The sequence below is a fragment of the Phragmites australis genome, chromosome 2, assembly GCF_958298935.1.
Source record: "Phragmites australis chromosome 2, lpPhrAust1.1, whole genome shotgun sequence".
In the NCBI taxonomy this organism is placed as follows: Eukaryota; Viridiplantae; Streptophyta; class Magnoliopsida; order Poales; family Poaceae; genus Phragmites; species Phragmites australis.
Genome location: NC_084922.1, coordinates 35,381,918 through 35,398,680, shown reverse-complemented (window position 1 = coordinate 35,398,680; position 16,763 = coordinate 35,381,918). Strand labels below are relative to the sequence as shown.

The 16,763-nt window shown below is 40.1% G+C and overlaps 1 protein-coding gene across 1 annotated transcript; it reads right to left on the bottom strand.

Annotated features, from left to right (window-relative positions):
- Positions 1-618: 618 nt before the first annotated feature.
- On the bottom strand, positions 619-7,350 carry LOC133908547 (ABC transporter B family member 4-like). The gene is made up of 12 exons (XM_062350621.1): positions 7,023-7,350; positions 5,754-5,808; positions 5,075-5,250; positions 4,740-4,961; positions 4,390-4,628; positions 3,773-4,298; positions 3,408-3,681; positions 2,673-3,309; positions 2,339-2,567; positions 1,825-2,091; positions 1,465-1,728; positions 619-1,385 (listed from the first exon to the last, which is right to left on the bottom strand). Exons 1-12 carry the CDS (start codon positions 7,281-7,283, stop codon positions 741-743), a joined length of 3,795 nt encoding a protein of 1,264 aa, XP_062206605.1. The 5' UTR covers positions 7,284-7,350; the 3' UTR covers positions 619-740.
- Positions 7,351-16,763: the final 9,413 nt, after the last annotated feature.

Genomic DNA, 16,763 nt, shown 5'->3' with positions numbered 1-16,763 from the left:
CCACCGAACAGCGGAGGTGGCGACTCGTCGACGTCCCCGCGGCCGCCGGCGTCCCGTGGTGCGCCTGCCTTTGCGAGCTTCCCGAGGACGCCCGCTCTGCTGATGCAGCTGGCTGTTCGGAGTTCGACGCGCGCGGCATCTCTGATCCTCGGATGCCGACTATGCCATTGTGGGTCAGTTTGGCTTCTTCTGCTCTTGTTGGTTGAAGTAGCTCAAAATTTTAAATGATTTTAGGGGTCGTTTGGATGAGGGGAACTCTAAACGATCACTGAAATTCGTCTGTTGCTGGGATCGCTCTAGCATTTTTTAGGATTTAAGGATTTGAATCCAAATTACCCTATCCGAATCCCGAACAGGCCCTTAGTCTCCTTTGTATTTCGGTTTATCGGTATGTGCAGCTGTGCACTACTCCGAATTCCATAAGTCGCTGTCGCACCAAGTAATTTATACATTTATCTTCTGTAGGTTCTGTTCATTCTTAAACAAAAAAATAGATTATCATTTAGATATTAGAAGTTTCGTGGGGACTCAACATGGGCACAAGACAAAATCTTGCCGTCTTTGCATGTCTACACGGCAGTGCATCGTTCAAAATCTCAAGCAAATGTTTAGACTGAATAATAAATACAAAGATAACTTTACTTCTCGGATTCTTCTCAAATCTCAATGAACTCAAAGCACACCCAAACTATTAATTAAGATTTACAATGCCTAATAGGAACAGAATCTTAGCCTAGGTACTATGAGGAGGCCAAACGAAGCTCGACTAGCGAAGCGTAGACTCCGCCTTTGATGTTTATCAGCGCATCATGTCTCCCTTTCTCCACTATCGCACCCTCCTTGAGAACTGCGATGATATCGGCACCTTTGATTGTCGAGAGGCGGTGCGCCACGATAACCGTGGTCCTGCCAACCATCACATGATCCAAGGCATCCTGCACGATGCGCTCAGACTCGGCATCCAATGCGCTCGTCGCTTCATCGAGCAGTAGGATCTTAGGGTCTTTCAGTATGGCCCTTGCAATAGCCACCCGCTGCTTCTGCCCACCGGATAGCTGGACTCCCCTCTCCCCAACGGTGGTGTCATATCCCTGGGGAAGGCTTGATATGAACTCATGCGCATTGGCCGCCTTTGCAACCTTGATGAGCTCCTCCTCGGTGACCTCCCCATGCTTCCCGTAGGCTATGTTGGCACGGATTGTGTCGTTGAAGAGCACAGGCTCTTGGCCCACCAGTCCCATTTGGTCCCTGAGCCAATTGACTTTTAGGCTCTTGATCTCCACACCATCCAGTGAGATTGTACCAGAGTCGGGATTGTAGAATCGTTCCAACAAAGAGATTACTGTCGACTTGCCGCTGCCACTCTCTCCCACAAGTGCAACAGTCTGTGTAAAAACAATGGGAGTAAGCTTCTGATTGTATTACTCTAGAAGATATGAAATTGCAGAGGGATTGTAGCCTAACCTTGCCAGAGGGAATGTGCAGGCTAAAATCGCTGAATATTTGTACATCTGGGCGGCTTGGATACTTGAAGCTGACATGTTGGAAATCGATGTCGCCCTTGACCTCATCTAATGTCAAGCCTTCATCACTGCCTGAGTTGATTTCTGACTTTCGGTCCAACAAAGCAAATATGGAGATAGCTGAATCCTTGGCCTTTGTAGAATCAGACGCTAATGCACTTGTTTGAGATATTCCAATTGTTGCCAACATCAGCGCAAAGAAAACCTGCGAGACATGACTTGATGTGTCAAACTCAAACATTCAATAGGAAGAAGTGAAACTCTGAAAAATAATAATAAATGAGATGATGCATTTTCTGACCTTGAAAACGTCTCCGAAAGTAGATTTGTTTTGACGCACAAATTGCGCTCCAACATAGAAACAAAGACCGTAAGTAAGGTACAACATCAAGAATGAGAAACCAAAACCAAGGCCTCCAACCACTCCTGTTCTGACCCCTTGATTCTTTGAGGCTTCGCATTTATTATCGTACATTGCCGTCACTCTTTTCTCAGCACAAAAAGAAGCTACAGTTCTGATACTACCGACTGCATCAGTGGCCACTTGACTTGCATCTTCATACAATGTCTGCAGAACAGGGATCCATTGTCACTTAACAAGTTTGGAGAAAAAACAAATATCTATAGTGAATCCTGATTCTCACTATTCTTGATGAAATTTGAAAAAACTCAATGCTATGTCATAAACTTTATAAGATCATGTATTAGCTTAGTTTGAAAATGAATACATAGACTTTAAGTGGTTTATTTTCAGTAGTTATTTCCATTTTTGTATCATTACAGGAACAAACCGAAGGCTTTTGTTGATAGGTTACCTTGGCATCTTGACTGAACCCCTTCAAGAACTTTATTTGTGCATAACCTTGAAGTCCTGATAGTGGCATCACGCAGAGGATGATCAGTGTGAGCTTCCAGTCTGCTACAAATGCAATGACAAATCCCGTGATTAGTGTCGAGGTGACCTGAAGTGCCAAGGCCAAATTATCACCCACTAAACGTCGGACGTTCAAGGCATCAAGTGACAACCTTGCACCAAGTGTTCCACTGTAAGATATGATTTGACCATTAGTACCCCAGATGTGAAATCCCTTAACTTAAAGTAGAAATAATAAAAAACATAGCAAATTGAAGAAAGGGATGATAACCAACCTGGAATTTCTGGGATCATCGAACCAAGCAACTTCTTGGTGCACAATGCTCCGAAATGACAAGGCACGAATACGCTCGATAAGCTTCCCTCCGGCTACTCCAAACAAGAAATACTCCACTGGTACTGATATTATTGATGCGACACCCAGCACAACACACATCAAACCCCAAAAGCTAGAATCCTTTCTTAGTTTGTCTGCCGGCTCGTAGAAAGTTTTGATGGCATTGGAAATCATTAGACCAAACATTGGGAAAAGCACTCCATGGACTCCAGCAGCTAGTGATCCTAGCAAAAGAATCGGTATCTCTGGTTTGTTAAGACTAGCTAGCCGTCCCATAGGAACTTTCTTTGGGACCTCACCATCACGATCCTGTTCTTTCTGATTCTCCCCATTTGCATCATTGCCTTCGAGCAATTCAACTGAGCCAGGCAAGCCAAAGGGGAGGGTCAAAGAGTGCCTACTACTGTTTCCTGCAGAACCTCTGCTTATCGATCGCTTCAACGAGAGGCTTCTACTTTTAGACCTTGAATCAGACATGTGACGTTCTAATTTCTGTTCTTCTTCTTGGTTTTCTTGTAGCCGAATAAGTTGAGAATAAGCACCATCAGGGTTCATTACCAATTCATCATGAGGACCTATGAAATATTCATTGATGCAAGAAATTGATATGCTCAGTTAAAATACGTTGAGCATGTAAGGAATGGACAATGAACAATGGGAAAGGGATCCTAACCTTGTTCAACTATTTTTCCTTGTTGTACAACTGATATGCAATCAGCATTCCTCACAGTACTCAGGCGATGTGCAACAACTAGTGTTGTTCTGTTTACCATTATCCTGTTCAGTGCCTCCTGAACAATCCGCTCTGACTCCACATCCAACGCACTGGTAGCCTCATCTAACAAAAGGATTCTGGGGTTTTTAATGATTGCTCTTGCAATAGCAATCCTTTGCTTTTGTCCCCCTGAGAGCTGAGCACCACGTTGCCCAACCATCGTGTCATAGCCCTGGTATGAGACAAAAAGAAAAATATTAGCGCTCAGTTCAGATAGAAGACGTAGGGTGTACAGAAGTTGATTTACTGGATTTGTCACATACATCGGGCAATTTATCAATGAAATTAGCTGCATTAGCAAGCTCAGCTGCTCTTCTGATCTCTTCAATCGTTGCATCCTCTTTGCCATATGTTATGTTATCTTTGATAGATGTCATAAAGAGCAATGGCTCTTGGCTAACAAGACCGGTCTTCCCTCTTATCCAGTCAAGCTGCAAACTCTTGATGTTAATCCCATCAATCAAAACCTCACCAGCCTGTGGGTCATAGAATCTCTGTACAAGACTAATCACAGTTGACTTGCCACTTCCACTCTCCCCAACTATAGCCATTGTAGTGCCGCTTGATACATGTAATGAGAATCCATCAAATATCAGTTGGTCCGGCCTTGCTGGGTAGCTGAAGTACACGCCCTTTAGGTCAACATCACCCTTGACGTCTTCTAACTGCTTACCAGTTGGGTCGTCAGGATCAATCTCTGGTTTCCGCTTGATTGTTGTGAATAATCTGTATGCCGCAGATTGTCCTTCTGCAAAGGCTGCCATGCAGGGTGTTGCGTTGCCTAAAGACCTGCCATAACCAATGAGAAATTGACACCGTGAGTCGTGCAACATGAATCATCATAACATATCTTTTTTTGTCTCAACGAATAGAAACTCACATTGCCCCAGTCATGACAGCAAACAAGATATTGATTATGTCTCCTCCTGAGTATCCTCGGCTAAGAATCAACTTGCCGCCGTACCATATGGCTAAACCATAGCTAGAGAAAAATATGAAGAAAACAGAACCCATGCCAAAACCATTGGTAACTCCTTCATGAACAGCAGCCTTGTATGCCTTGTGTATGAGTTTATTATACATTGCAATGGCCTGCTTCTCACCGTTGAAGGAGACAACCTGTTTTACAGATGTAGCCACAAGAAACCAGTTAATGCAGGCCACATCGAAAAATGTAGAGAATTCTCTGATACTAGCCATTATTCAAATAGCTGAGCGCATTGAACTCACTGTTTTTATGGCCCCAAGTGTCTGTTCGACAACATTCCCTGCATCACTGTATGATGCTTGCCCCTTGCTAGAGATTTTAGACAGCATTTTTGAGACTACTGCACCAGCGATGACAACTGGAGGTATGCATGCCAACATGACAAGAGATAGAAGCCATCCTTTTACAAATGCTATTACGAAACCACCGATGAAGGTAGCTATAAGTTGTAGAAATTTGCCGACCTGAAGAAAGAGTCAAAATGTCAAGTTGTGCAAGTTTTGATATAAGTTGGTGATAATCAACGGAATTTTAACCTGCTTTTGTATTCTTCATGTTCCTAGAGGGAATTTATTACCTTCTCACCAATGGCATCCTGAACTAGCACGGTATCACCAGACATTCTTGTAACTACTTGTCCAGTTGTCATTTCGACATCAAAGAATGCTATATCTTGTCTCAAGACAGATTTGAGGTACATAGATCGAATGTGTGTCGCCTGCCTTTCTCCTGTCATTGTCCAACATGCCACCTCTGCACAAACAACAAATTGGCTGCAGTTATTTACTCAGTTATGCTGATATGAGCAGCATATGCCTTGAGCATGTAGAGCCCTGTTTCAATATTTCTGGTATCAGTTAGTTGACTAAACAAAGGTAGAACCACCTTTACTATTGCATTTTTTTCATGTGCTTCTCCATGTTTCACTTTCCATGGAAATACAAACCCAATATCATGAGCTGCTGAACACAGACTCCTGTACCCTTAATCGAAAGAATATAGCAAAAGGCAAAGTTGGACTTTGCTCCATGATGACAACTTGCAAGTTTGGAAGTTAAAATATTGGTATGGTCAGAGAAGCTGGTATAAGAGACAAGCTTCTTTTTTCTGAAACTTATCTTTTCATATCATTGTACCAAAGATTGATTTCTTTTTTACTGATGATGGTCAATTACTAGCAGCAGCGATGCCAGCTTATGGCAAAAAATGCAAACGGATATGAAGATTGAAGGGGTTAACAGTCTACTCATACTTACGAAGAAAGGAAACAACCGCTGTTCCAATGCCCAGGTAGACAAAGTTCAGAACTGCCTGGAAAAAAATAAGGTGGAATAACAACAGGGTGAAAAAAGTACTCATGTCTCAGAAAATGACAAAAGATTAAAAGATGTAAGGAAATGAATTCTTAGGGAAGTATTCTTCAAGGTGTACTTCATGGAGAATATTGATGAAAGTTTGACCCCTTTTTTATGATCTTATTGACAATAAAGAAACTTCAACCGGCAAATTTACAGTGATCTTTGTCCTATTTCAAAAGGGAAACTATGCGTGGATCTCGAGCCTATTCTTGAACATAGTTTCGGATCTTTGATCAGAAAAAATTCCAGCCATTACCTGTGGGTAGTTAGTTATCCATTAGATTAGCTTTGTTCCACATGATCTCTTATCATTATTTTATAAGTTGCAATCAATCAGAATAACCTACAAGTTACTGTCCACAGTTAATCTATTCCTACTTCAGAATGGTGGTTTTCAGAATGGTGCACTGTAAATGCACTACAAAATTTATCTTTACAAAAGCCAGCTACCAGGTGAGAAAAGAAAAGAAAAGCTGTATTCCTGGAAGAAAATAAATTAAACATGGAAAGTATTCTGATTGCTTGGTCGCTAAAACGTTGAGTTGTTGAGGTGTTTGCTGTCCTGTGAAACACTTTTATTTTTGGACTCGTGTTGTTGAATTTTGTAAGCTGGTAATCCAAGACCCTGTTTTTAATGTTTTATGCATTCATATGAACTTGGCCAAGGTTTCTCCCTTTGATCTAAAAAATATAAAATCATTGCTAACTGATAAGAACAAGAATACTCCAAGAAGAGAGAAGGAACAATGCAGTATTTGAACTTTCAAAATAAAAAAAAAACAATAATTGAATTAAAAGGCATCACTTTGATACTGGACGCCACTGGTTAAGTTTCGAATTGCATTGGCTATTATTCACTTTTTTTCTCAAGATTCAAGAATAAAAAGACAACAGAAAGGAAGTGAAAAGATGAAGAGAACAAAACCAGAGGACTAATAGCGCCAAAAGTCAAGATACGGTTCCCATCATTCTCCGAGACAACGAAGGCACAAACAGCACCAAGATTTAACGGAGCTTTCTACCTTGATCAGATCAGACCGCCATAGACCCGAGATGAAACGGAATTGACCTCGATCCAGCGAGGTAATCCATGGCTGTCTCCGTGCTAGCTTCTACGGAGAATGGCAAGCTATGCTAGCTATCATGGCAGGACTGTCTCCGGCTCACCTGGTTGACGCGGGGGAGGACGTCGTCGCTGGTGGTGGCGCCGCCGAAGGCGTTGATGATCTGGCCGAAGATGACCGTCATGAGCGGCTGCGACACGCCGTTGGCCATCGCCGCCGCCGAGCCGACCAGCATCAGCAGCACGTCCGTGCCGTCGGCGTACCGGAACAGCCCCACGAACGACACCTTCCCGGCGTCTTCGCCGCCGCCGTTCTCCTTCTTCACCTCGCCATCCCTCCTTTTCGCAGCTTCCGCTGCGTCCATTGCTCGCGGTTTGGTGCGTACGGCGTACACGTCTGCCTTGGGGCTTGCGTCTTACGGCTCTTGTTTGCAAGGGTATTTATGGGGTTGGGTTGGCCTCAGGGTGGTAATATAAGATCATCTTCAACGGGTTTGATCTCTTCACGATGAAATTTTCGTTTCTTTCAGCGCTCCAACGATTTTCCTTCACGGTTCCCGTCATGACGGGATTTCCAGGGTCATTCCTTTCAGGACGGGATTCTCTTTCCTTTCCCTTCGCGATTCCCCTCGAGGGGAAGCTGTTGGAGATGAGAGGAAATAAAGGGAATGAGAATGGGAAGGGGAATCGGGAAGGGAACGAAATAAAGGGAATATGGTTGGAATGGGAACAGAGAGGCACTGGCCGTCTGGCCACCCTCAGATGCAAAACGTTTTACGCAAATCGTATCGAGAGAAAATGAGGGTAAAGTAGGTTGATAAAGTTAAGTTTCCGTTTGACTTGACTAAGTTTTATCTCTAACTATTAGTTTGGAGAGGAATTGAGAGCATTAGATAGACTTATCTAAGTAGTACATTTTTTTAAGATGGAGTTAGTTTAAACAGCTTAAGTATTTTAGATGAGTTAGTTCTTGTATGGAACTTGATATTAGAGTGTGTAGGTCTAGAGCACGACTCCTAGCAAATGTAATTTTACCAGAAATCATTTGCATCCTTCAAATATGTATCACAAATCCATCGTAGGTGTATCTTCTTATGAGACTTGACTAGAGAGGGAGTGTTGAAGTATATTACCCATCATCCCTTAAATGGGTTAGATTTTTTTTTTATCAAGAGCAAACAATTTAAATTTTTAAGTGAGTTGATTGATACATAAAAGTCAGGTATAATCATCGGGAGCTAGGCTTTTATAGAGCCAAATTTTAGAGGCCAAAGTGGTAGCCTGATTCTCTGTCCCCAATAAAGAAGATTGATTCCATTTGTGAACCAAATGACACCCTACAAACTTGTGAATTAAGTCTCTAAACATTTGTTTTGGGAGCGACTAATAGTCAACTACGACGCTTTAGCGATTTCAATCGATTGATCTGTATAGTTTCTGTTTGGTTTTTGTAGACACGTATTAACTTAACTGTCGAAGTACTGCAAGATTTAAAAGAGAGAGACTTCTAGAAGCTACAACGTAGTTCTACATCACAATACTGCAAGATTTGACCTTAATACAAAAGAGATCTGACGCACGTGGCCCGTTTGCAGCCTCATACAACCTCCCTGCTGCACGTCTGTTATTCTACAAGTAAGCACACGTGTAAGAAGAAAGCCCGTGTGGCACAGCAACTCCCGGGGCCGCATGTCAGTGACGCACGGGTCCATTTGCTTGTGACGTCAGTGCCGACGTAGCCACGTCAAATGAAGAAGCAAGAACACTTGGGCGGTATTGAGAATAGAGACATAGTAGAGAGAGATAGCAGAGAGAGCGAATTTTTTTTATTGATTTAATGAATTATTTACACATATATATATATACATATATATATATATACACGATGAAAATGTGTTATTAGAGAGACATATCTCTTTTTAATGGATATAATAAGGGTCTAAAGTCTCTTCACCAAAGACACGTCCTTTCGATGAAGACACCTATTTGCTAATCGACTACTATTGTAATTAAATTATAATACTCCTCCTTGATCAATTGTCTTATTGTAAATTTCTTGTTGAAAACTCCTCTAAACCCTGTGAAAAAACAAGAGAAAATAATATGTTGATATGCCATTAAAACTCCTTTAAAATTCAATAGAAAAATGTAAAGAGAGAAAATAATATGATATATATTGGTTATTGTCTCATTATAAGCTTATATAAGAAACTAAGATAGGAAAAACTCATTGATGAGCTTAGAGAACAATAATTATGATATATGGATTATATTAAAACCTCCGAAAAATCTGTTAGGAAAAAATAGGAGGAATAAGAGTGATATATCGTTAAAGCTCCTATAAAACCCAGTAGAAAAATAAGGAGAAAAAAGTACAACATATATTGATTATTGTCTCTTGTTAAACTCATATAAGAAAAACTTTGAAAGGAAAAACTCATAAACGAGTTTAGAGAACAATAGATATGTCTTTGATACCTCCTTTAACAATCCCAAAAGGAAAAAAAAAAGATATGGTATATGATCTTGTGTAGATATTACCTCATTAAAAATCTTATATAAGAAACCGTTTAAGGAAAATTCATAAAAAAAAGTGCAATATAATATGAACATGTTACTATCAAGAGATTAACTCCTCCTGAACCTTGCAAATCTCGTAGTCACCACATACCAATCCCATTACTACATTTTGGAATGTGAAAGTTGATAAGGACTTATATAATGAACCAGCGAGGTTATCATATGATTTAGTTTGTAAGATTTCTATCTCTCCATTATGAAGATAGAACAATTTTGGAGCAATATGATTGGTTATAATGCTCTTTATGTAAAATATTTGCATTTGAGCAATGCATACGAAATTATCTTTATAGATAATTATTGGTGATTCAATGGAATCAATACTACATGATAGTTGTATGTGGTTTATCATTCTATGAAACTATACACATGTATGTAATATTTCATAATGATAAGTGAAAGTTGTCACTGGAATCTATTTTGATGACTCATATGAGAAGGCTATATCACTATAAAATTAGTTTATGATCTGGTGTTATAAGGATCAGTTATATAGCCAGTGTTTGAAATCCCACTATAGTCATATCTTGATTTTTCTGATAGAAAATTCTAGATCTTTGGTGCCATAAAGATATCTTTGGATATCTTTTTTGACTCCGGTGTAATGGTGTTATTGGAGTTACGCTGTTTAAGTTGGCAAGTTATCTGCAAATGCAATATCAGGTCTATTGCAATTTACAAGATATATGAGCGCTTTGATGGCACTAAGATATAGAACTTTAGATTTAATATCTTCTCATCGTCAACCTAAGGTATGAATGGATCTTGATTCATATTTAGGGATTGAATGACCATATGTGTCTTGATGGATATGAGTGTCCAATATCATTTGGATATTGGTGGACTAGTAGATAAATATTCTTGTAGGAATATACTTAAGTTGTAGACTTTAAGCGAAATTTGGTTTTACCCAAATCATTCATCTCAAATTCTATCTTAAGATAATTACATATTTTGTCATGTGTGTTTTGGAGATGATACAAAATTCAATTAGGATTTCATTATGAACACAAATATGTAATCTTTGTAATTGGAGTAACACTTCTATAGAAGAAACTCATTTAGTCAGTTGTACCATAATCAAATTAATTGCTTGAAATCATAGAGTGATTTTAAGCTGTACACAATATATATTGTGATTTGTATTTAGATCCAGAATGCAGAGTCCATTAGGGACTTATATGTCCGAATCTATCCAATTCATTTGATCTGCCAATGATATTAAATATGTGAACATAATTTCCACACATGTCATGGGGTATGTAGCATCGTAATTGATGCCGAATCTCTACGTGAACCCTTATGCTACATGCCTTGCTATTTCACTATCTTATAGAATAAAAATCCATTTTGCTTCTATATGGAAGACATTGTGCTGCTGAGCAAAAATGATTTTCCTTAATTACCACCTTTGGATTTGACCAATTTGAGTGCTGAAGCACTCTGCCCAGGACTTTTGGTCTGGATACAATTGAAGGTATTTGTTCATTTTGAGGAGAAATATATATCGATAACTTGTAGTCTTTGGTATTGATTGATTCTATAGAATCAATATAGTTTGTGGAAATATTATCCTATTTATCTCTGTGTATTTTCCAAAACAATAGAGTTAGGGTATTCCCATGGCCCAACACATAACTTTGTATATACATTTGTGCTGGGTATTTAGATGTTAAATATTCATAGACGTTTGGATTGTGAATATCTGTAAGATGTCTATCAATTTGATGTTGCTTTATATTTACTGTTGTGGAGAAGTGATTCCTCTATTTCTATAATAGCTTGCAAGAAGCTTTATCCTTTATTATAATACTTCTCCCCCTCTTATTTTGATTTGGGAGTTAAGTGGTTTTGTTTGGTACCTTCACTAATTCTGGCACATTCTTAGCATGAATATAGAATTTGGTGACACTTTTGTTGCCAGTAAATGCATTCGGCAAGTTATTTGCAATTTATTGCAAATATAAGATGTTCAGAATAAAGGTTCAAATCTCAGGTACGTGGATATAAGGACTGAATGTGAACGCGTGTGATATTCTCTTATGATTCCTGACATTCTTTGTGGTATTAATCTCCCCCTAATGTCTGAAATTATCCTTAAAATGTTATGACCATATGGGCAATGAATATGTCCCTTTCGAGGGACTTAAGATATTATATGATTGATGGATAATTATACCTCATATAGATCTTCAATGTTCTTTGATTATATTGTACGATGGTGATATTAATACGTACAGAATGTAATTGATTTGTAGATGGGAAATACTTGGCTGATGCCAAATTTCTACGTATTAACTGCAACGGAGGGACCCGTATGATTACAGTTGGATGAATTTGGCTTAATGATGCGGTGTGTAAATGCGTATGTAATCAACAAGATGTTGGCAAACTACAATTCTATGGTTGATCATGCAAACGATTTGATTCTCTTGATGAGAGATTCGGCTAGACTATTGTTAATGTGCACATAGGGTATTTAATGCACTAATGTCCAAAATTAAAAAATAATTGAATGCACGTTAAGGAACGGCATTATCCATATGAATGGATTTGATCCTGCGTCCAAGATAATTTGCTCTAATTTTAATTATTTAAGCAATGAGTTTGAAATAAGTGTGGTGCCTTATGTATATGGGACACATACGAGACTATTATATAGATGCTTTATCAACATTGTAGAGTACCTAGATGATCCATAAAATTGCTGAATATAGACACATGCATGTTCTTGAATGTGTTCAAAAAATTGTGTGGCACATTATGAATTTTAAGGTAAGAGTGTATTAAAATTACATTCCATGTCACATGCGGTGCACATAAATCTAAAGATTTTAGGAATACTATGACCAATAGAATTGTTAATAATTTTTCTCATCATCTCTAAGGTATAATGACCAAGGTAATTATGCCAAGTCTTAATTTGATCAAGATAGAAAAATTATTTTGTACGCAATATGTAGTATAGGATTTGATGTATGTATAGTACAATCTAGATGGTATATAAGAAAGATTGTCATATCCATTATTTTGATTAAGAGGAGAAATTCCTCTTTGTTATCATCATGGGTTTCGATATAAAAACCATTTTGACGGATATCTCCATAACTTAGTAAGGTATTGGTTGAATCGGGATACAATAAAGTATCGTTGATTATGGCTTGAGTACCCATAGGAAGAGTAATTATGGCACGACTGGAGACAACAATTATATATCGCATCTATCGATTGTCAAAATATTTCATTGTTTCTTTGTAAGAGTTTGGAAATATTTTGTGTTCCTAAGTATAGAGTTTGTGGTACAACTGTCCACAAGGTGTTTTTCTTTCTCCATCGGATTGACTCCCGTATAAATCTATATATAGAAATCAAGAATTTGATATAAAATTCTTTATCAGATATATAGAATACATACAATATTGTATTACAACACTTAATGGAACATATGTAACATAGTATCTTAGGAATTGAGAGCTAGTTAAAATCTCCAAACATGTCGTGCGAAGCAAATTTGATGAACATTTTCTCCGTCTTCTGGTTGTAGAAGAGTCTAGTTGTTACTTGGTTCTTATAGAGCTGGTTGTGCATAACTAGCCTTTTTGGTGGAGTCAGGTTGAAGATTGAAGTGTGCTTCAAATATTTGCCATTGAGCAGGTCGGTTACGTCCCACAAATTGTAAATATAGATCAATTAAATATTTCGGGGTGTAGCATTTTTTAGTGATGTGCTTGTTGTATCCACACTTGCGATAAATATTAGATTTGTCAAATTTGTAAATGTCTTAACCTTGATCCGATGCATAGGGCTTTTGCTTCTTGTTGTATTTGTGTTTACCATTGAATTCTTTGGATGACATATAAGAGTCATCGATCTTATTGTTATTCTGGACATTAACATGTACTTCAGGTAAAGAAGCAGCACCGATTAAACGCTAATGATGATTTCTTAGAAGGAGTCTGTCAGTGACACAGGAACCAGGGGTCTCCGAGTCCCGAGGCCAGGTCAACAGTTTGCCACATGGCGCCCTCCCGCGGGGATCGTCTCCGTGAGGTACAAGAAGACTAAGTCCCAGGAGAGGGTGCTTAGGGCCATGAACAGTGGTCTCTGAGTACCCGAGTTCCCCGATGACCTGAGAAGATCAAGTGCCGGGAAGAGAGTGCTCGGGGCTGTGAACAGTGGCCCCCAGGCACTTGAGTCCCCCGACGACCAGAAAAGCCAAGTGCCGGGAAGGGGGTGCTCGGGGCTGCGAACAGTGGCCCCGAGCGCCCGAGTACCCCGAGGACCCGAACAGCCAATTCCGGGAGAGAGTGCTCGGGGCCGTGAACAGTGGCCCCCGAGCACTCGGTTCTCCGAGGACCAAGAAGGGGCATATCCGGGAGAGAGTGCTCGGGGCTGTGAACAGTGACCCCCGAGCACTCTGTTCCCCGACGGCCGAGAAGTCCTTCGCCGGTGGCTCCCACAGAGGTCTAGCGGTGAGGTGTCAACCAGTGAAAGGCCCGATACCGCATTTAAGAGGGCGCATGGCCTATCACTTCCAACTGCTCCTGTCACGCTCGCTGTCAGTCCCTGCCACGGCCTGGCAGGGAGGCGTGGGGACATTTAATGAGCGGGTCCCATCCCGCGCTATCCGGCGCGCCTCGGGATAATATCGCGAAGCCCAAGGCGCCCCATCTGCCACCCTGCTGTGTCAGGAGTACAAGACCGAGCGGGCACGCCGGGCTGTTCAGTGGCTGCCCGGTGGGCCCTCTCCGTGGCGCCCGTTGCAGAACGGCATGATGACGAACAAGACCGGACGGGGGCGCGTTTTCAACCCTCCCCGTCACTTCGCGCAGCAGCCCATGATGGTTGCTTTCTATTTATAGTGCCTCGGAACTCGCGCCCTCCCTTTCTGGGCATGCTACCGCCCGGCGAGTATTTAAGGCGGGGCGGGCTCCCCGGAGAAGAAGAACCCGGTTGACACGGAGCAACCGTCAGGACAAGTTGAAGCATAGAAGCTTAGATCACTGAAGAACAAGGAGCCCGAAGCTCTAGGCTAGACAAATATTCTTGTAACCAGCAACATCTCTGAGAGACATTCTGAGAGCATTTATAGCATACACACAGCAGTAGGGTGTTAGCAGAGTAGTAGCATCGAACAACAGCGCACATCTTTTGGAGGAGAGGGTGATTTTGACCAAAAAATTTGTTAGATTTTGGTGAAAGTTTGAAGATTTATTGTTATTTATTTCTCCAAGGTAAACATTATGTTCTATTTTGGTTTAGATGGTCTAGATTTTGGTTTGGAGAGATAGCTAGATCTAGATTTTTTCTATAATGACATAGTTTTGTTCTATTCATTAGATGATGTAGATTTGTGTTCTAATTTAGTCTTGAGAGATCAAATATATCTACGTCTAGACTTAGATTCTTTTTTCATGATGATCTAGAATATATTAGTTGTTTTAGGTATATGTGAAGCTCAAAGTATAGATAAAGATTTAATTATGTGATACTATAAATGACTAGCTTTAATCTAGTGTTCCAGATAAATTTTGGATTTTTGATATTTAAACATAAAATTATCAATAACTATATAGTATTTAATGACAAAGTTTTGAATTAATGCTTGCCCTTATTTTTAGGTATTCATGTATATAATATAACGGTAATCATTAATTATTTTTAATTAATTGTAATTTGTATGGTTCATTCATGCATGCATGGTAGCTCCAATTTTTTCGATGAAAAGCATGGTTGCTCTTTTTTATTAGGTTGATTTGACATTAATTTACTTCGTACATTGTCGATGGATCGTGGCTGGATGCACGGTTCTCGTACGAACCAATGGTACCTTGATGGTGTGACAACTTTTCTGGCAGCTGCCGAGGAGGATCGATTGGACAAGTGTGTTGAATTTATATATTGTCCTTGTTGCGATTGTAGAAACGAAATATCATTTCTTAGACAGAACGCAGCCCTACTGATCCAAGCACACTTGATTATCAGGGGCTTCAAACCGAACTACACATGTTGGACCAAACATGTTGAAGAGCATAATATGTTACATGAAGACGTTGCTATTGTCGAAAAACCCGAAGTCAACGTAAGAAGAGAAGATGATGAGGAATTTGGTGTAGATGATGATGATTGTGGTGCTGCAGGTGATGATGATAGGTTGGAGCAGATATTGTGCGATGCAGGCGTGAACTTGAGTACTCAGAGAAACTTCATATGCTTGATCAAGGACTCGGAGAAGTCGTTGCTCCTTGTATGCAAACCGAAATACACAGAGTTTTCATCCATACTTGAACTGCTTAAATTGAAAGAAAGTGATGGTTGGTCGGACAAGAGTTTCACGGCGCTATTAGAACTCCTATCAGACATGCTTCTAGATGGAAACGAGCTGCCCAAAAGCACATACGAAGCAAAGCAGTTTTTTTGTCCATTTGGGATAGATGTAGAAAGGATACATGCATGTTCGAACGATTGTATCCTCTACCGTAAAGATTTATCAGACTTGCATTCATGATGAGCCCATGGCTCCTTCGGATACGATCAATACTGCCAATAATCTTCAAATCAAACAAGATCCAATTACAAGAGCACGTGCACGATAATTAGACCACCAGGTGAACTCATTTCTCGCTGTTCATGTTTACTTGGATGGATTACTACTAAATTTTTGTGATATTTTATTGCTTAGGAATGTGAGAGAAGTACTACAACCTTACCCATATGTCACCTCTCGAAGGCCAAGTCTACTTGGACTCGAGGCTGAGCTCTAGTCGAAGTCGTGGTCGAGTCTCAAGATAGCACGACAGTAAAACAGGAATAACTCTCTCATACAAAGTCCATTTTAGGTGTTCTTGGACTTGCTAGAAAGCTTATGTCGAGCCCTTTCCAATGGATCTATGATCAACCAAATATTCCTTATAGTTTTATCAGAGTTGAAGGAATAAGGTGCTACGTCACCGTTCTGGACCCTGTTGGGTTTTGTAATCATGTCAAAGTCGGAGTACAGGTTAGCACACCTCTTTCCACAGCTGCAAAACCCTAGGTTGACCGCCTCATCCCCCCTATAAATATATGGTAGCCATCATAGTTTAGGCTCGGGTTTAGCTTAGATTATTCTATTTTAGACAGTTTCACCGTTTATCGGTTTGTTGAACTCTAAACTCGAGTACTTCATTGGTAATTAGCAATATTCAGATTGCATCTACCTATTTTTGCTTGTGTTCTCTATTTGCTTGCAGGAAAAGCCTTCTTGACGAGGTCAACCGCGTCTT

What these genes read in the sequence shown, in the direction of transcription:
- LOC133908547 (XM_062350621.1), bottom strand. Translation starts at nt 7,283, where the DNA reads ATGGACGCAGCGGAAGCTGCGAAAAGGAGGGATGGCGAGGTGAAGAAG. An exon ending in GCTGTCATGACTGGGGCAAT is followed by an intron (nt 4,299 to 4,389) that starts GTGAGTTTCTAT and finishes TGGTTATGGCAG; the next exon opens with GTCTTTAGGCAACGCAACAC. An exon ending in AGGAAAAATAGTTGAACAAG is followed by an intron (nt 3,310 to 3,407) that starts GTTAGGATCCCT and finishes AATATTTCATAG; the next exon opens with GTCCTCATGATGAATTGGTA.